The sequence below is a fragment of the Schistocerca serialis genome, chromosome 9 (genome assembly GCF_023864345.2).
Source record: "Schistocerca serialis cubense isolate TAMUIC-IGC-003099 chromosome 9, iqSchSeri2.2, whole genome shotgun sequence".
Lineage (NCBI taxonomy): Eukaryota > Metazoa > Arthropoda > Insecta > Orthoptera > Acrididae > Schistocerca > Schistocerca serialis.
The window spans coordinates 54,923,658-54,944,697 of record NC_064646.1 but is presented as its reverse complement, the minus strand read 5'-3'; the positions used below and the strand labels follow the sequence as shown (position 1 = coordinate 54,944,697).

Here is a 21,040-nt window from a genome sequence, read left to right as displayed (position 1 = left end):
TCTTATAAGACACTTAAGATTAAAGTAGATGTAGTAATGTTGTACAGACACAATATAAGAAGTAACACAAGCCAAGTTTTGTCTACAAGAACACATCACTACACAGTCTTCAGAATGAGATTTTCACTCTGCAGTGGAGTGTGCACTGATATGAAACTTCCTGGCAGATTAAAACTGTGTGCCAAACCGAGACTCGAACTCGGGACCTTTGCCTTTCGTGGGCAAGTGCTCTACCAACTGAGCTACCCAAGCATAATACAGTCTTGTAGGAGAGCAAATGAGAAGCATGAAAAGATAATCAAGGCCAAGGGCCCAGCGTGCTGGGCTTATATTGGGCTGCTTTGCAAACAACACAGCACTTGCTGCAGCATCTGTCCAATAGGCTTACATTTCCTTCTCCCTTGGAGAAAAGTGTTCATTGCAGAGATGTCCATGTCTTAATCAGTAAGTGACAACTGTTGGATCAGTTGCAATGCTGTCACAGGAAAATACAGACATGGACAGGCAAGGTGCTCACTCCCCCGTGAGAGACTGTAATGGAGTACTGATGATAATGATGTATACACGTCCATGTCCAGGCAGGAACTCAGTGATGGAGGCAGCAGGGAAGTCAGCAGTGGTGACAACATGAGCTGTAGAGATGGAGGTAGCCCAGCAGTGCAAACTCCACCCAGTGGCAACAGTACCCCTACTAATGGAGGTACCAGAGCCAGAGCAGATGTGAACTACACTATGGGGTCCAGCACAGATGGTGACAGCAGCTACAGGGGCAGAGGGCTCACTGGTTGGTCACACATGGATTGATCTGGTCATAGTGTCATGACGCCAAATCATTAGAGCTGCACAGCACACAGATACAGTGGCCCTGGCAGCTTTGGCAGTGATGAACGATGGCTGTTATTCACTTAGGGTGCTGGCCAAACCCTCAGTCCCAGACACTGGAGCCCAGATGGAATCACTGGAATCACTGGAAGGCAGGTGGCAGGGCATTGGCTGGAGCAGATGAAGCAGTATACAGGACTGGTGGCTGTGAAGTTGCTTTGTCATCCTACAGTCAATGCCTGGAGTGAACCTACATGAATTCAAGAACCTCTTGAGGGCTTCATTGGGAGAAGCCTGAGTGACAAATTTTTTCATCTGGAGCTTGAATGTACAGACCAGTTGCTCCACCTCTCCATTGGACTGCGGATAAGGGGGATTGACTGTAACATGCAAGATGCCATTCTTTGTACAATAATCTTCAAAATTTTGAGACACAAACTGTGGACCATTGTCCATCACAAGTGTATATGGCAATCCTTCTAAGGGAAGAACTTTGAGAGGGCCATAACCATAGCCACTGTGGACATGGATGGGTAGTGAACCACATAAGGAGATTTTGAGAAAGCATCAGCTATTACAAGCCAAAAGGAGTTAAGGAATGGACCCATGAAACCAGCATGAATTCACTCCCATTGGTGCTGGGAGGCTGGCCACAGGGAAAGATAGGCCTGTGGTGCCACTTGATAGGTGGTACACTGTAGGCAGGCTGTTACAACACAATTATCTCATTGTCAATCAAAGGTGTGGTGGCAGGCCAGCAGTCTTGTATGAGAAACACCCCAGTGGTGAAGGTGTGATGGAGGCAGACACATGATGTTCCAATGCAATGCGGACTGGATCACAATCCTGGGCACCAACTCTTCAGAAGCCAACAGTAGCACACCATCAAGAACTGATATGTGGTGGTGAAGACCATAATAATTACACAAAGGATCTGATACCCAGCCAAGTGATTTATCTGGCCAGCTGTACTGGATAAATTGAACAACCTAACATAAGACAGGATCAGCCATGACAGCCACCAAAATCTGAGAACTGGTAATGGGGAAACAATCCACCTTGTTTTGGGCTTCTGTGTATAAATGGAAACACGACAGTTCATCCTGATCAAATGCTGGATCGAGGCCAAGCAGCAACTGAGAAAGAGCATCTGCATTAGTGTGTTGTGCTGTCAGTCAGAAATATATTTCATAGTTATAGCACAACAAAAACAGAGCCCATTACTGGAGACAATAGGCTACTTTGTCCAGTAAGGATGCTGAAAGATTAAAAAGAGAAGCCAGAGGTTTATGATCAGTAATCAAATGCAACTTAGAACTACACAGGAAAACATGAAATTTTTGTAGTGGGTACATGATAGCAAGGGCTTCTTTCTCTATCTGTGAGTAATTCTGTATCGCTGATTCAGAAGTTTGGAAATGTAAACAAAAGGGTGACCAGAACTGTCCATGTATTTTTGCACAAGAATGGCCCCAAGGCCACACTGGGAGATGTCTGTGACCAAACCAAGATGTTGGCCTGTTTGTAAGGTAACCAAGCAAGGTGTTGAGTGTAATTTTGACCTTAATAGGATAAACACATGCTCATAGGTCATCAACTGGTAAAAAAAAACATCTTTACATAAGGCAGCATGAACCAGCTGGGCCAACATTGCTGCACCAGGATGAAATTTGTAGTAGCATGCAATCTTTCCAAGAAAGGCTTGCAACTCTTTGGCATTGGTAGGATGTGGCAAAGCTGTAATGGCATTGACATAGTGTCATAAGGTCTTGACATCACTATGTGAGTCTTCAAAACTGAGATAGATGGTAGACTGCTGAAGAATTGTGATTTTTACAATTTATATTTCACACAAGTGGCCTGTAGAACTATGAACAAGGCACGAAGGTTCTGCAAATTTCATCTGTTGTGGAACCTAAGACCATGATATCATTCAGGTAGTAAATGCACCCTGGCACAGAAGCCCCATGAGTTGCTCCAAAAATCATTGGAAAATGGCAGGTGTTGGTATTTGCATAATCCCAAGAGGGTATTTATTATGAGGACATGTTTGGAATCATTATCCAGAGGCAGCTGTAAGTAAGATTCTGAAATTTCTGTTTTGGAAAAATATTGGTCCCTGGGAAACCTTGCTAACAGTTCATCTGGATGGGATAAGGGATAGGTATCAATAATAGACTGTGAATTTACAGACACATTAAAACCACCACATAACTGAAGGTTTCCATTAGGTATTTTTGACAATTACCGCCAGAGTAGACCATTCACTACAGGAGACGTGTGTGATAACATCCAAAGATAAAAGTTGGTTTTGTTCTAAGTTGTCTTGCTCCTGTAATGGGACTGGGCGGGCATGAAAATAATAAGGGTGTCCCATTGGTTTCATTGTGATGAGAACCCTGAAACTGGCAACACACCCTAAACCTTCTGAAAACAGGGAGGAATATTCTGAGCAGAGCACATCCAGTTGTTGATAGAGAACTTGATCCAATACCAAATGCACTTTGTCACAAATAGAGAGCTCAAAAATTCTAAAGGCATATGATCCAATTACGTTTTCAGTGTTGGCATCATCCACTACTGTTGCTGTTGTTGTGGTCTTCAGTCCTGAGACTGGTTTGATGCAGCTCTCCATGCTACTCTATCCTGTGCAAGCTTCTTCATCTCCCAGTACCTACTGCAACCTACATCCTTCTGAATCTGCTTAGTGTATTCATCTCTTGGTCTCCCCCTGCGATTTTTACCCTCTACGCTGCCCTCCAATACTAAATAGGTGATCCCTTGATGCCTCAGAACATGTCCTACCAACTGATCCCTTCTTCTGGTCAAGTTGTGCCACAAACTCCTCTTCTCCCCAATCCTATTCAGTACCTCCTCATTAGTTATGTGATCTACCCATCTAATCTTCAGCATTCTTCTGTAGCACCACATTTTGAAAGCTTCTATTCTCTTCTTGTCCAAACTACTTACCGTCCATGTTTCACTTCCATACATGGCTACACTCCATACAAATACTTTCAGAAATGACTTCCTGACACTTAAATCTATACTCGATGTTAACAAATTTCTCTTCTTCAGAAACGCTTTCACTGCCATTGCCAGTCTACATTTTATATCCTCTCTACTTCGACCATCATCAGTTATTTTGCTCCCCAAATAGCAAAACTCCTTCACTACTTTAAGTGTCTGATTTCCTAATCTAATACCCTCAACATCACCCGACTTAATTCGACTACATTCCATTATCCTTGTTTTGCTTTTGTTGATGTTCATCTTATATCCTCCTTTCAAGACACTGTCCATTCCATTCAACTGCTCTTCCAAGTCCTTTGCTGTCTCTGACAGAATTACTATGTCATCGGCGAACCTCAAAGTTTTTATTTCTTCTCCATGGATTTTAATACCTACTCCGAATTTTTCTTTTGTTTCCTTTACTGCTTGCTCAATATACAGATTGAATAACATCGGGAAGAGGCTACAACCCTGTCTTACTCCCTTCCCAACCACTGCTTCCCTTTCATGTCCCTCGACTCTTATAAGAAGTATAAGGTATAAAAGTACGCTGGCTGGGGTGGCCGAGCGTTTCTAGGCGCTACAGTCTGGAACTGCACGACCACTATGGTCGCAGGTTCAAATCCTGCCTCAACCATGGATGTGTGTGATGTCCTTAGGTTTGTTAGGTTTAAGTAGTTCTAAGTTCTAGGGGACTGATGACCTCAGAAGCTAAGTCGCATAGTGCTCAGAGCCATTTTAACCATTTATAAAAGTACATAAAAAAATTATGAATGCCTTTCCTGGGCTTGGTGCTATAACCAAGTGGTCAATGTATATGTATCTACTTCAATCACAAATGTCTTGTAATAAAATGCTTATTCATCGTGCTAACCCAGCCCCTCACACCATTACCTGGTGATTTTCTATTGTTTCTTCTTTGTTTCCATGCTTGAGACAGTTGTTATACATGGTGTCCCACTCAAACCTCCCTGATTTCAAAGACCCAGAAAAAAAAACACTGTAGATATGACAATGTGAAAATGCACCACATTGTAGTGCATCTCATAGAATTTATTTATTTATCATCAATACACCTCTACATGTGAACAATTTGTAGCACAAAGAATATTCGGGCACTGAAGACCTTGCTGTCGTGCGCCCACAAACACCTCTACTACTACTACTACAAAGAATATTGAATCTATATTCAATTTCTTGCCAAGTTCCTTGTAACTTTTCCTCTGTTATTGTTGCAATCACATTAATGATATGATGTCACAGCTTAGGAATATTGTCCACTTTAGTCGCATACACATGCTCCTTCACGAATTCCCACATGAAATCAAGTGGCGTAATGTCCGGTGGACCTGGTGGCCTGGCAATGTGTCCTCCGTGTCTGATCCAACGATAGGGAAATTTTCTATCCAGGAACTTGTGAACAGCCGTTTACCAATGCAGCAGAGCTCCATCTTATTGAAAAATGATGTTGGGTTTCAAGTCCTGTATCTGAGGGTAATAAAACTGCTCCAACATGTCTGGATACACTGACCCTTTCACCGTTCGTTCCACCAAGAAGAATGGTCAAACAATCCTGTCATGCATTAGCCTGCACCAGAAGTTTAGTTTAGGGCTATCACGAACATTTTCAATGACAACGTGAGGATTTTGTGAACCCCAAATCCGAATATTATACCCATTAACGGTTCCTGATAGATGAAAGGCTGCCTCATCTGAAACTAAACATCTTTCCAGGGAGATGGCATGCATATGAATATGCTGCAGCATATCCGCAGCAAATTGTTGTCAGCATGGTTTGTTGTTTAGCATCAGATGTTGCAGAATTTTCACTTTGTAAGCAAACGTATGAAGATGCTGGTGAACTACAAGATGCAATGTTGATCAAGGTACAACAAGTTGTCTAGATGCTCAACAAATTGACTTACATGAGCTTCTGAGAAATGTTTGTCTCCCCACTGCCTCTTCTGGAACTCCTTAACGTGCACCACCAGAATGTTTCAGAACAATTCCTGTTGCCAGAAACTTCCTATACCATTCCTTAATTGTTTTCACATCAGGTGGATCACATTCATACACATGACGATAATTTCTTTGCACAGTAATCAGCGCTTTTGTTTCTGCAAACCACACTACTGCTTGTGTCCGCTGCTGTGGGGTCACCATTTTCACTTCATGTGGCCATGCTGCACTCTGGTGGTGATTCTTGGCACTTCTTGCACAGGAATATAAATTCTTTGGGATGCTCTACAATGTTGTGCATTTTTCATTGTCATATCTACTGTGGTTTTTGCCTCCACGGTCCTAGAAATCGGGGAGCTTTGAGTGGGAAAACCTGTATTTTGGTTTTTGATTGGATGTATATTTGTTGTTTTGTCATTATACGTGGCCTCCAGATTGTGGCTTTGTCTTCCTTCATGGGATTATAACAATTACTATTAAGTTTTAAATGTTAATGCTCATCTCTATTGCCAGGAGGTAGCCTAGTTGTCTTCCTGAATAGCACAGCCACCACAATTATTCAGTTTTGTATGATCTCCTTAACCTTAGTATGTTTTCACATTGTGCTTGATTGATTTCCTGTTTCTTCTTAGTGGTTAGTTGGTTAGTTAATCACTATTATGCACTATGTGTTAATTGTGACTCTTTACAGTATTTTTCTTTTCAGATTAATCTGATGATGTATAAATCAAAATGCATCATTAAATAAAGTAGTCACAACATAACCTGTGGCTTTCATGTATTTTCATAGTGTCCATTGTAATAATGATACAACATTTAAAGAAGTCCATTTTCACTTTATTGGTTCAGTCAATAAGCAGGACCTCCAATACAGATCTGAAAAAAACTCAGATTGCCTCCATGCAATCTCTTTCCACTCAGAAAAATTAACAGTTTGGTGTGCAATATCATCTTGAGGAAAAATTGGCCCTTATTTCTTTTTTAAGACAAACACTGTAACACAGTGTGGTGAACTCTACACATTATGCTCATATGTTGGCAATATTTTCTCTGCCTGAACTCAGTCCCTATGATCCAGATAAAGAAACATTCTTCCTGCAGGATGGTGCAACTAGTCATACTGCTGCAGTGTCAATGGGTTTGCTTAGACACACAAGTAAACGTGTGTCTAGCATGTAAATGTGTGTCCAAGCAAATCCATTGACACTGCAACAGTATATGCAGTGTTTAAAAACAAGGAAAAGGCTGTAGACATGGATTTAGAGGTTGACGGAACAAGGCTGGAAGAAGTAGAATCTGCTAGATTCTTAGGTATTCTTGTGGATAATGAACTGAAATGGAAAAAACATATTAATAATGTCTGTAAGAAACTGAGCTCTGTCATATTCTTAATGATGCAGCTATCACAGTATTCAGACAAGAACCTTCTGTGTACAGTGTATCATGGACTTTTCGAACCATACTTACAGTATGGAGTGGCGGTGTGGGGAAACTCAAACAAACAAGAGACAAAACGAGTGTTCACATTACAAAAAAAAGCAATTAGGACCATTTTAAGAAGAAAGACCTCTGAAACATGCAGAAACTGTTTCAAGAATTTAGGTATCTTAACTTTTTCATCGTTGTATATATACAAAACAATAATGTACATCACAAAAGGTAGTGAGGACTGGATTACAAATGCTAGTGTACACACCCACAATACAAGAAAGAAGAATAAAGTACGGAGCATACCTCTCCGACTGGCAATGCTAGAAAAACGACTCCAGTACTCTGGTATCAGACTACTAAGAAGTCTGCCCAAAACCCTGCAAGATAGTGTACTTCACAATGAATTTACAAAGAAACTTAAAGACTATCTCATTGAAAAAGAGTTTTACAGTGCTGCAGAATACTTATGCCATTAAATTTGTATATATTGTTACTCATTATCAGTGATGTAAAAATGTAAGCTAAAGGTGTAGAAAAATAATTGATAAAGAATTTTAATACTTTGACATGTCCTATATTACACGTACATTTACTGTACACAATGTAATCTTACAGGATCAAATAAAATTCAATTCAATTCAATTCAATGGCTAGTTGCACCATCCTGCTGGAAGAATGTTTCTTTATCTGGATCATAGGGACTGAGTTCAGGCAGAGAAAATATTGCCAACATATCAGCATAATGTGTAGAATTCACCACACTGTGTTAGAATGTTTGTCTTAAAAAAGAAATAAGGGCCAATTTTTGCTCAAGATGATACTGCACACCAAACTGTTAATTTTTCTGAGTTGAAAGAGATTGCATGGAGACAATCTGAGTTTTTGGCAGACCAATATTGGAGGTCCTGCTTATTGTCTAAACCGGAAAGTGAAAGTGGACTTCTTTAAATGTTGTATCATTGTTACAATGGACACTATAAAAATACATGAAAGCCACAGGTTATGTGGTGATTACTTTCTTTAATGATGCATTTTGATTTATACATCATCAGATTAATTTGAAATAAAACTGTAAAGAGTCACAATTAACATATAGTGCAGAATATTGCCATTTTGGCTGATGAGATGCCATTTACTTGTCATCTCATCAGCCAAAATGGCAATGTTCTGTGGCCTATCCATTCACCAGAGTTATCAGCTCCAGACTTTTCTCTTGGGATTACTTCATGTTCAAAGTTTTTCTGGAAAATCATTCAAGAACCAGAGATGATTTGATTGAGAAATTTCACCAAGAAATAAACATTCTGATGGTGAAGCTACATGTCATCATGGGCAGATTCACCCTCACTCTCCAACGATGTGTGCAAAATCAAGGTCACCATCTGAGTGATACTACATTGAAAAACAAACTATTAATTTCCACTTAAGAACACTAGATTTGTGTCAAAAAATAAATAAAATTTGTTTAAATATACATTTTGTGCAATTCTTTTAAATCTTTCCATTTGACTGCCTCACCCTGTATATTAGTTGTTATAGTTTGTTTACTAACAAAATTAATTAAACACTATCTTTTGCAGCTGGGAGATGATGCTCTTCCAGATAGATCTGCTGTTGCAAAAGTCATGCTTCGTGGTGTCAAAGATACAGAAGTCAAGGACTTCGTTCAGGAAGCTGTAGAAGACTGCTTTGATCAAGTTGAGTCTGGTAAGGTTGTTATGTTTTGCTTGTATAACCACAAATATTGTTAGTCATTTCATTTTGCAATCTGTAAGTAGTGCTCCTTAAATATGTAATGACTTTTATGTTCTTCAGATTATGCCCTGCATAACATGATCCATGCATTTTATTGCTTTTTCACTTCAGCTTTGTACTTCATAATGGCTATAAAGCTGAAATTCCTGTAGTGTGAAACAACTGAATGTTAAAACATATGGCCAAATGTCAGAAATTTCATTCACAAAGTACTGCACAAGAGTTTTTGTTTTAACTGCATGTGCATATTTTGAAATTACAAGGTGAAGGAACAGTGGGTCAGGATCAGCCTTCAGCAGACAAATTCCAACTGCTGCTCATAGACACAGTTAAAAGTAGAGACAACTTGAAACATAGCAAGTTGGACTTGCTCTGTTTGTTTTTATTCTATTCCTTTTAAAAAACTTAATTTTTTTCTTGTCTTTAATCTCATTCTACTTATACACCTATAGTATAGCATATACATATGTACTTACAATTTTAAGCTCTTATTTATGTAACATTATTAATGTCACAATATTCAAACTGCTGATTGAGAAAGCATTATTAGTTTTCTGTTAAACGTTTTTCCTAGAGATAAATTAGTAATTGAAGAGACATCATTAGCAAGTAACTGCCAGAACAGTTTGAGCTAGTAACAGGTTCTGCACAAAAATACCTAATTCAGTATGCAGCCATAGTTTTTCATTTTTCAGAAACCAGTTTCATTTTTCCAGAAACTTGTTCGTTTAGAAATTATCTGCAATAGAGTTTGGCCACATCAAAAATTCAGGGCTACTGCATTTTAGGTTCTTTATTTTCCAAAGTTACATGTAAAAGTATGAATGATGCATGAACTGAACTGTCAGTTCACAGTGTTTGCATTTTGCCCACCTCTTGGTGTTATGAGTGCAGTGCTTTAACAGCATAATGACAAAGCAAATCAAAAAAATTGTGTATTCAAATATGTAAGATGTTTATCTGTTACAATAGTGTGGCATACATTCTAAAGGAATTATGGAAAAATACTGCCAAGTAACAGAGAATTGTGTGAAAGTATCAAGAATTTAAGAACACTGTATGGCTCCATAAACAGAAAAGTACAGGTCAACCAGGTACATTTCAAACTATGCCATCTGCAGCTCAAGCAACAATTAAAAATGGAAGATTATGAAGGGTTTATTCAACTTTACATCACACTGCCGGGAGTACTAGAGGGTAAATATTTCACCTCCAACATGATATTCAGTGATGAAGTAACCTTCTGTTCATCTGTAAAGGTTAATCATCACATTGTGAGAGTGTGGGGACTGAAAATCATCATGAAATTGTGGTGCATGAAGAAGGTTCACCAAAGATGAATGTTTTCTGTGCAATATTACAAAGCTGTACAGGCCATTTTTCTTCTGTGAGAAGACTGTGATGGATACCTCTTACAGTGATTTTGTTGCAGTTGTGGTTGCTTACACAACTGACTACTGATGCAAGGAATTTCATATTCCAACAAGATGCTGTAGCCCATCATCAGAACACTGATGTTTGTCACGACTTAAACTATGAACTTCTATATTGCTGGACTGGCTGTAGTGATGAAGGCAATGTGGCTCTGTTCCCTAGGCCTCCCACAATGTCTGACCCAACACCTTGTGACTTTTTCCTTTTGGGCTACCTTCAAGACTGTGTTTATGTAGCCCATCAGCAAAGAACAATGGAACAGCTCAGAGACCTCAACTGTGCCACTGTGATGATCTTTGACACCATGCAGCTACATAAGGTGTGGACCAAATTTGACTACTTCTTAGACATAGGTCATGTGAACAGATGGGCACATATACATCATTTATAGAGCATAAAACACAAACTTGATGAATTTATGGTTCTATTCATGCATCAGTCATATTTTTCTTGTAATACTTTGGAAAATATAGAGCGTTGAAATCAAATAAATCATTTATAGAAGCCCTGTACATCCACTGTCTGAGCCCTTAAATTTCTTTGATTCCATGATCTGGCTTTACACTTCCGTTTCCCTAATTTTTCTAAATTGGAAAGTGCCTTTGATTATTTAATGAAGCTCCTAATTAATAATGTGATTAGGTTAACAAAACTATGAACAATGAAGCTTTACATGAAAGTTGGTTGTTTACCACATAGGTATGCAGGATATCATTGAAAAAGTTCATTACACTTTAACACTATTGTAACCAGCTAGCATTTAGTTAAACCAAATTATTTCTAGAGTCAACAGATCAACTCTAATGCTTATTCTCACCTTATAGTTTTACAAACTAATATTAAAATAAAAAATCACAAAATATCATTGCACCAGTCTTTATATACTCTAACCCCACCACTAATCCTCACTTGGTATCGTACAAGCTCACAATCACCATCTCTGTGAAAGTTCAAGGCTACCAACCAACGAGTCAGCTTCTCTATGTCAGTTCCAAGTATTAGCATATATCTTTGTAAGAGTTCAGGATGAGTTACAATATTTTATGACTATCTGAAACCCTCAGCTGTTGACAGGTGTTGTTGATATACCTCGATGTGGACAGCTGAAAATGTGTGCCCCGACCGGGACTCAAACCCGGGATCTCCTGCTTACATGGCAGACGCTATATCCATCTGAGCCACCGAGGACACAGATAGTCATCATTTATTTCAGGGAAAAGCTGCACGGTCATCAACAGTATTCCATTCTTTCGAGAACAGTTACTGTCTTCATATATAGAGCTACAATATTGTTAACATTGCCATGGAAGTCTGCACCCAGCACTCATTGTGTTAACATGTTGTAGTAATTTGTGTTAACTTTTCTTTATTTTTTTACATTAAACTGTTAGTAATTTTCCTTCTGATCACATTTTCATGTCAGAAACATGGAAATCTACATATTTCTTTCAGGTATATGAAAATCTATTGTGTTCACTGACTGTATGATGAAAAACCAATGTTGTGATATTCATCTGTTAGAACTCAATTATAAAAGCACACTGTAAAACTATTGTCACTGTCAGAATGTTTTTACTTTATAGGAAGTGTCTATAGGTGATTGACATTGTATGTGGGGTATTAAAGTGGTCATTGTGTGTTCACAAGTGATTACAAATGCAAAAAGTAGTCACATTAATTAAATACTGTGTTGTGTCCATTATTAACGTGAGCTTACAGCAAAATGGCAGACATTTAACAGTGAGCTAGCAAGTGTAAGTAAGTAATAATAGGTAATTTATGTTCCAAATTATCCTAGCTTTTTAAACTGTTACCCCCTTTCTCAGAGAGAAAAGTGGAACAGGTTGCGAAGGAGATACAGATATCTCAGATCCCAGACTGAGAGGGACCCACTTGTTGTAAAGACAAGGCAAGATGTACATGAAGAGGGATAGGCATCTATAGAATAGGATGTAAAAAAATGTTATAAGTAAGCACTGTGTCATCTTCAGTTGAGAGATGAAAGAACAGAATGAAAAGTAATCAAGTATGATGAGGAGGATAAATGAGATGTTAAATGTGTAGTGGACTTAAGAACTGAGTGGGAAGTGGAAATGGTGCCAACAGAAACCAAAAAGAGAGAGGGAAAAATAAATAGAAAAATTAAAAATGTAATAGAGTAACAAATCTTGTAAATACATATTAAAGAAAAGGTTGTTTGTCAATGGGATACTGAGGTATGTTGTAGAGCACGTTCACACATCCAGTGTACAGAGAGATTAGTACTAGATGTAAGGATACAAATGGCTTATGCAGTGTAGCTAGCATTCAATTTTCTTGATACATGCTGTAGAGCATGCACAGCAACAGGCTACTGGGTGTCCCTAAGGCAGACAGTTATTCTGTGTCCATTCATGCACCCAGCTGGTTTAGTGGTGTTCATTCTTACATAAAAAGCTGTACAGTGAACATGTATTACTTCAGCAACAATATTAGAGGTAGACACATTATAAAGGAAGGAAGAATTTGCTTTTAAGTCTAATCCACAAAAAGGTCATTAAAGACAGTATAAGCTTGGATCGAGAAAGGATGGTGAAGGAAATCAACCATATTATTTCAAAGAAACCATCCAACTATTTGCTTCGAGCAATTTAGAGGAATCATGGAAAACATAAATCTGGATGGCTGGATGGGAATTTTAACTGCCATCCTCTTAAATATGAGTCCAGCATCTTGTACTGTGCCACCTTAGCTATTGGTTGCATATGCTGCTGTGTCTTTCCTGTTGTAGGATTTATGAAGGTGGAGCAGGAGTGAGTGTGTGTGAGTAGTTGAGCAGAATGGGTTTCACAACAGAAATGATTTCAGAGGTAGGAAAATTAGCTGAGGGATAATGGTCAGATTTTGTCATACAGTTTCACTAGGATGTTACACATGTTAGAAGGACAACTGAAGGCCAAAGATGCCTAGCCCCTTCACCTTTCTCTCCCCTCATCCTTAAAGGCAGGCCTCTATCAATCTGGGATTTGAGTTACCTGCACCTCCTTTTAAATCTTCCACAACCTTTCCCTCTTTCATAACCAAGGAACGAATTCAGTGTTTCTTCAAAAACTAGGATAACTTTTGTTTTTGTCTGTTACAGTACTCATCACTTCTCCAGTCTTCCTTGGCTTCTTCTCTCAATTGGCTTAAACCTTATTATTTGGAGATGTAATCTTTCTCCATTCAGTCTTTCCAGATGTTCATTACAGTTTCTCCTACTTTTCTTGTATTTTATTAGGGATATTAAATATATTCAGTTTTTCCTTAATATCCATGTTGATTTACTACATTTCTCTCTTGTTTTTAAATTTGAATCTTCTTGTTTTTAATTTATTTTTTTATTTATTGTATGGAAACAACAGAAAACATTGACAGGTACATAAAGTTTAATTTTACGTGCATATCTAGTTAAGTATTTATAATAGAGGGAAACATTCCATGTGGGAAAAATATATCTAAAAACAAAGATGATGTGACTTACCAAACGAAATGACAGGTATACACTTGCACACACACACATATCCATCCACACATATACAGACACAAGCAGAGTGTATACCCGTCCTTTTTTCCCCCTAAGGTAAGTCTTTCCGCTCCCGGGATTGGAATGACTCCTTACCCTCTCCCTTAAAACCCACATCCTTTCGTCTTTCCCTCTCCTTCCCTCTTTCCTGGTGAAGCAACCGTTGGTTGCGAAAGCTAGAATTTCTTGTGTGTATGTTTGTGTTTGTTTGTGTGTCTATCGACCTGCCAGCGCTTTTGTTTGGTAAGTCACATCATCTTTGTTTTTAGATATAGTTAAGTATTTACATATACTCTAGTTTTACTTTTTGGCACAAATTGTATACACATTTTTAAATTGTGAAAATTACTAACTTAATATTACTGACTACTTTGACTGATATTATAGCAAGTTAAAAAAGGCAGTTGGTTCATTGACATACTTAAGAGAAGTGTAATGTTTTTATTCTTTACAGCTTTATCTAACTTGGTGTCCAACTTTTAACCATTTCTTCCTTTTTATATTTCTCTATTTTCCAAAGGCTTCTTCAGCTGCTTTCTCAACTGCAGTTTCTATATTTTTCCATACCTTCTCTATTTCTTCTTCTTCTTCTTCTTCTTTCTGTACTAATTTTTGATTAAGATCTGGTACAGATCTCGTATGCTATGTTCATTTAGTAGACACGCTTTGAAGATGTCTTCCTTCATCTTTTCTTCTGACAACTTTTCATTCTTTTTCCATTTGGTGCACATATCTATTTGAGATATCACAGAAAAATGAACTTAACTTACTCATATTTCCTGTACACTTTCATGTCTCTTGCCTTGCCTTACTGTTTTTTGTTAATGGTAATGAACTGATTAACAGATGTAAATCCTTGAACTGACCATGTGTATTTATGAATATATTTTTTGCAGAAGAAAGAAATTGTTATCTTTAGTTTGTTCATAGAAACAAAATCTCTAAGCAATCTCCCATTGTTATTTATGATGTTTTCTCCCATTATTCCCACAATCCTTCGGATAGGTTTGTTCTCTACAGTTGTATTTAAATGTTGTGTCAATATTATTGTACGATTATTTTTGTTACACTTATGGGTTTAGTGTTATAGGATTGTCAGATCCAATGATGTACACTACACCACATGTAATAAGCACTATTTTGCTGCCCGACTGGTCGAATCCTTGTGCAGAAATGGAGGAGCCTGGGGTGGGGATGGTGAATTATGAGGAGCTGGGGTAGTGAACCTGAATGCCTGTTGCGGTACGAAGGACTTTTACTGTTGACGGGTCTGTACCAAGAGGCAAGGGGACAGACTGGAGAACGAGAATGTGGGTCAAGATGTCATTAGGGAAGCTGGCTCATTTGTAGAATACAAACACATTATCAACAGAAAACACTTTATAACTGCAAATGAAATCAGTATTGACATTAACTAGCACTTCTGGAGAGGGGTGACAGAATCTCCACACGAATCATCATTGGCGACGTCACACATTCTGAGGCTGCCCCTGATACGGCACTAAATTCTAACAGGGGAGAGGTAGGGGGCTGCCAATAGGAGGGGGAGTCACCACATGCATCACTCTGTAGGGTGATGTCACACGCACCTGTAGAACTGTCACACAACTGGGAGTAGGTAATGTCACGCATGCGGGAATGGTCGTCAGTCAACCATGGACCGTCGGTAGATACCTCATGCGAGGTGGGTGTAGCAGGAGGTGGGGACCGACTGGGTGGAGTATCAAGCAGTTCTCCTGGAGACCATGCAGGTTTGAGGCAGGAGACAGATACAGTTTGAGGTGTTCCATTAATGAGCACTTCTAATGTATTGTTATGCCGCGCGATGACTCTGTGTGGGCCTGAGTGCCAGTCAGATGGTGTCACCTTGCACCATGATGTGAGCGCACAATGTCAAGTCCTTATACAGGAATACGGGTGGATGTAAGTGCAGCCCAGGAGGGCACACATGAATGTTAGTTATTAACTGCTTAGCATGCCTGAATAATGTCGAGTCGCACGTTTGATCCCAAGAGAGTGGAGGCTTGACTAGCTCTGCTGGAAGTGTGAGGGGTTCTCCGTATAGTCCTTCTGCCAGAGATGTGTCAAGGTCCTCTTTGAATGCAGCCTAAGCACCTAACACTACCCACAGTAGGGTGTCAGACCACTCGCCTCCATAGCACATTAGTAAAGCTTTAAGCATTTGGTGCCAGCATTCGAGAAGCCCGTTGATCTGGGGATAGTATGCTGTTGTCCTAAATTGTTTCATCCTGCACAGTTCACAAAGCTACCGGAAGAGGTTGAACTCCAACTGGTGGCCCTGGTCGGTGGTGGTAGAAGCTGGGCAGCCGAAGTGCGAGATCCACATTAATAAAAGGGCTCGGGCCACCGCATTGGCTGTGATAGTAGTGAGGGGAATTACCTCTACCCAGTGGATAAACCTGTCAATGGCAGACATTATGTAATGAAGGGGCCCTGAGGGGGGGAGGGGGGGGAGGGCCTAATGATATCAATATATCAATCTGTATGTGTTGAAATCTTTGTTTTGCCATGTCGAATGTACCCATGGGGGGCTGTGCATGATGTCCTACTATTGCGCACTGACAAGCCACACACACTTGCACCCAACTGCGACATTATTTTATCACCTCAGCCAAATGAAATGTTCAGATACGAGATGTATGGTGGTGTGGTTGCCAGGGTGTGCCAAATCATGAATACTATTAGAAATGTCCCGGCAGAGAGGGGTGAGAGTCACCGGATGTATGTGTCCTGTTGAAATGTTGCACCAGATGGGTGACGAGAAACCAGGAAGTATCTGTAACTCATGATTGAATCCTGTTTTAGTATCAAGTGCAATGCGGCAAATTCAGTATCATCTGTTTGCAATCTATGGAGTTTGCTGAGGTGCGGTTGTGAAGATAATACCAACACATGAGATTAAAAAAATCAGCAACAATGTTGTCTGCCCCTCTGGTGTAACGTAAGTGGTTTGCAAACTGGCATATTAGGTCCATATGATGGAAATGTCTCGGGGATGAGTCCTTGCCTGGGTTGCGGATAGCGTATACGAGCAGTTCGTGGTCGGTAAATACCACGAGATGGTGGACTTCAATATTGTCTTGGAAATATTTGATAGCAGTGTAAATATCGAATAGTTTCCATTCAAAGGTTGACCATTTGTGTTGGGAAGCGGACAGTATGTGGGAGAAAAATCTGAGTGGCTGTACAACAACACTCACAGATTGCTGAAGTGCTGCCCCACTGCTGTATCACTAGCATCTGTAGTAAGCGAAATGAGAGCATCAGGGATGGTATGAGCGAGTGCAATGGCTGTCTGTAAGGCTCACTTGAGTTTATCAAATGCACATTGCATGTCTGGAGTCCATGTGACTGCCCAAGACCCTCAAGTGTTACCTGCAAGAGCATCTGTCAGTGGGGCTTCTATGTCAGTGCCATGGGGAATGTGTTTGCGGTAGTAATTTACAGTTCCTAGGAAGCAGCAGAGGCCCTGAAAGTCTTTGAGCAAAGGCACCATACTAATAGACTTGACCCGTTCCGGTAGGGGGCGGATGCCGTCGACAGAAACCACGTGGCTCAGAAAAGTGACACTAGTGTGGCAGAGTTGTGACCAAGCGTCATTCCCTGTGACACCATTTGCTTGTAATAGTTGTAACACTGTATTTAAGTGGAGTTCACATTCCTCGAGTGAGGAAGAAAAAATTAACAAGTTGCACAGGTATGCATACATGAAGTCTGGTTTTCCTACCAACAAGTCAATGAACCGTTGACATGTCTGTGTGGCGTTCTTAAGGCCAAACAGTATAAACAGATACTCAAACAATCCGAATGGGGTGATGATGGCAGTTTTTTCAATGTCCTCAGGTGCCATTGGCAGTTGGTGGTACGCCTTGTGAAAGTCGATTACACTGAAAATTTGTGCCCAGTGCAGTTGGGAAGCAAAACCTTGAATATTTGGGATGGGATAATTATCTAAAATTGTTCTGGTGTTAAGCACCCAATGGTCACTGCAGAGGGAGAAAGTGTCATTTTCTTAGGCATCAAAGGAATGGGTGATGACCAACTACTAGAAGAAGGGTGAATAGTCTTACTGTCTAAAAGTTCCTGAATAATCACTTTGGTGTGTTTAAGTTTATCCGGGTTTAAATGCCTAGCCTTTGCACTCACCAGTAGGTATCGATTCTATGGACAGTGCCATTTTTGATTGCAAACACCGACGAGGTGATGGACCCACACCCGATGAAGTATGACTAACCTATAATCCACATGCTTGTGTGTCCCAGGCTGGCAGATCAGCAGCAGTGGCAGTGATCCACTGGTAGTCCTTGTCATGGAGTTTGGTGGGGTACTTGATGGTGTCACGAACACAGCTTCTGTCCAATAGTAGAAAAGGCATGTGGCATCGTCAGCGGATGCGAGGAGGCAGCACAGGGGCTGTTGTTCTGAAGCTCGTCATTGTGTGATTTAAGAGAGAGCACTGCAATAGCAGATTCAGCTAGCTTACACAATAGAGTGGCACTCTCAGATGAAAGGGAAGGAATACTGGAACCAGTGGCATAGTCTACCAGGTTAAAGATTAGTGTACCTTGTTGTAGGTTAGGTAAAAGAGCATAGGTTAAGAGAAAATCTACCCCAAGCACGGGTTCATCCACATCGCTGATAATGAAAGTCCACTATAAGCGAGTGTGATGTCTTGCAGTTTAAGGTTTAAATCATTGTGCCATGAGGTTGGATCAAGGAATTATTGGCAGCTTGAAGTCTGGGGCAAGGTTGACACGCGAATTTAGTATGTGCGGAAAAAGGTACAACACTGACCTTGGCCCCCGTGCCAACTAGAAACGAAAGGCAAGACACTGCATCTTTCATGTACAAGTGTCCTGGAGCATGAGGTAAAGGAGTATTAACAGACAGATAGGTGTCTGTACAATGCAACGTGGCCTGTAGCACCTGAGTGGGGTCGCGGTATTAGTTTGGGAATGTGAATGAGGAACGACAATTCTTAGCCATGTCACCAAAGCGGGAAGCGATATAACAGCAAGCAGAACAGCAGGTAGCATCATCTGTCAAGCTGCCTGAGGCCAAAGTGGCAGTGAAGTGAGTTGTGTTTGTAGATTCTCCAACAGCGGTGCCACAGTAGAGCTGGTAGGAGAGGAGTTACGGCGACGGCTGCCAGGCAGCGTTGGGTCCGCGTGCGTGTGCGGAGTGAGTCGTGTGCACTCTGTACAGAACGATGGGAACTGCAGTGCAGGTGTGCCAACCCCTGAGGCCTGAGGGTCCCCCAGGGGGAGTGCGGGTATGCAGGGATGGCAGGATGTTGTAAACCTGGTCAGCAATCTTCAGTTTAGTGTCCAGTGGTGCCAAAGTTAGATGGAGAAGGTGAATGTGAACTTCTAGAGGGAGTATGAGCAACCAGATGGTCCAAAGTGTAGCATCCAGCATATGATGTGTGTCAATTGTAATGCAGAGATGATGCCAGAGCTGCAATGGCGAAATGGAAACCAGTGACTCATGACTGATGATGAGGCGGATAGCTTCCTCTGTAGATCTTCGAGATTACTGGGTGTTTGTGATGTCTTCATCATTTCATCAACATTTCTAAAAGCGGTGGGGATGCACTGAGCAAAGGTTGGGAATTTGAATGGGCACTGATAACCGTGCAGTTGAGAGCCCCACAAACCAAACATCACCACCACCACCACCACCACCACCACCACCACCACCTGTAGATCTGGATAGGCACTTGAGGATGGTGCATCAGGCAAATGCATATTTGTCCATAGCAGGACGCAAAGCCACAATATCACAGATCAGGTCTGGTTCATCATGGAGGTGACACAGTATGCAAAGAAATTTAGAGTTGTCGTCAGCAACGCATGTAGCTGCAATATGTGGCTGACGATGGCAAACCATATGTGTGGGTGGTCCTTGTGGAGGGGTGGTAGTTTAGGCCAACAGATAGGGAAGTCTTGGCATAATGGTTTGTCGGAAACTGTCGCTCTCTGTCCGTAGCTCTGCAGTGTAACTGGCTTGGGTGCAGTAGCGGTGTACCAGTTCACGACACTGTCAGTGGCACACGGCATGGTATGTGTGGCTGGCTTGGCTGTGGTTGAGAAATCAATGAGTCAGGTGTTTGAGGGAGTAATGCCAACAGGAGTAGAATGGACCAGCATGGAAGAGTCGACTGTAGTCAACCGATGGGCAGAAAATGACAGAGTACAGTTTCTGGGCTCCTTCGCTGTAGGTGCATTAAAATTGTTAAAATCACCTAAAGTTTGCAGAACACATGTGACAGATGCAGCAGGAATGGCGCATGCCATCAGAAACACTCATAAAGCGGACGCTGGTAGTGTGGGGGGTAGGGGGGCTGTTACAAAATCTGGATAAACATGAAATTTCCTTCCTGAGCATCTGGCTCAATTTCTACCACCACTGACCTGGGTGGAAAGTTCACACTGGCGCTTGGGAAATTTGTAAACATAGTCACTGGTGTTTGAGCACATGGTGTCAGCCATTGTTGAGCACCCGGAACACATTGGATGTAAAACGTTCGCATGTGAAGTTCTGTGCATGAAAAACATTCTGTTGGTACAGGACACTGCCACACAATGGCTGATTCCTGTAGGATAACTAAAAGTTATTGTTCATACCCGCACACTTGGCTATGGGAATGTAGAAGCACTGTCCTATTGAGTACAGCTAGTCGGTGTGTTCGGAAACTGTATCAAACTATTGTGAACACAAGGTGGATAATTGAAAATAATGCCGGAGTGTCTGTTGGAAAACCTAGTTGGTCTTGTGCAGTGTAGCAGGCAGCAAGTGATCCATTGTGTACTGCACAATGGAATGAGAGTTCATTGTTGCACGTGTGAATACATTCGGGGTCACCAGTATGGGGTTAGTCTTTTAGGATTTCCGGATCCAATGATGTACACTATACCACATGTAATAAGCACTATTTTATTGGTCCGAAGCACATTTATTTGGATATACACATCTTGTTGATTCTCCGTATACACATATTTGACTGATTTGCACTCGATCGCAGACTGCTCACCAAGAGCTTGAAAAACAAATATGTTGATA

General features: G+C 40.7%; 1 protein-coding gene across 1 annotated transcript in view; it reads left to right on the top strand.

Moving 5' to 3' along the window:
* LOC126419107 (odorant-binding protein 59a) overlaps positions 1 to 21,040 on the top strand; it is a 163,530-nt gene that overhangs the window by 100,720 nt on the left and 41,770 nt on the right. The window contains exon 5 of the mRNA XM_050086206.1: positions 8,805 to 8,931. Coding sequence (XP_049942163.1) covers positions 8,805 to 8,931 — 127 coding nt within the window. The remainder of the gene's footprint in view (positions 1 to 8,804; positions 8,932 to 21,040) is intronic.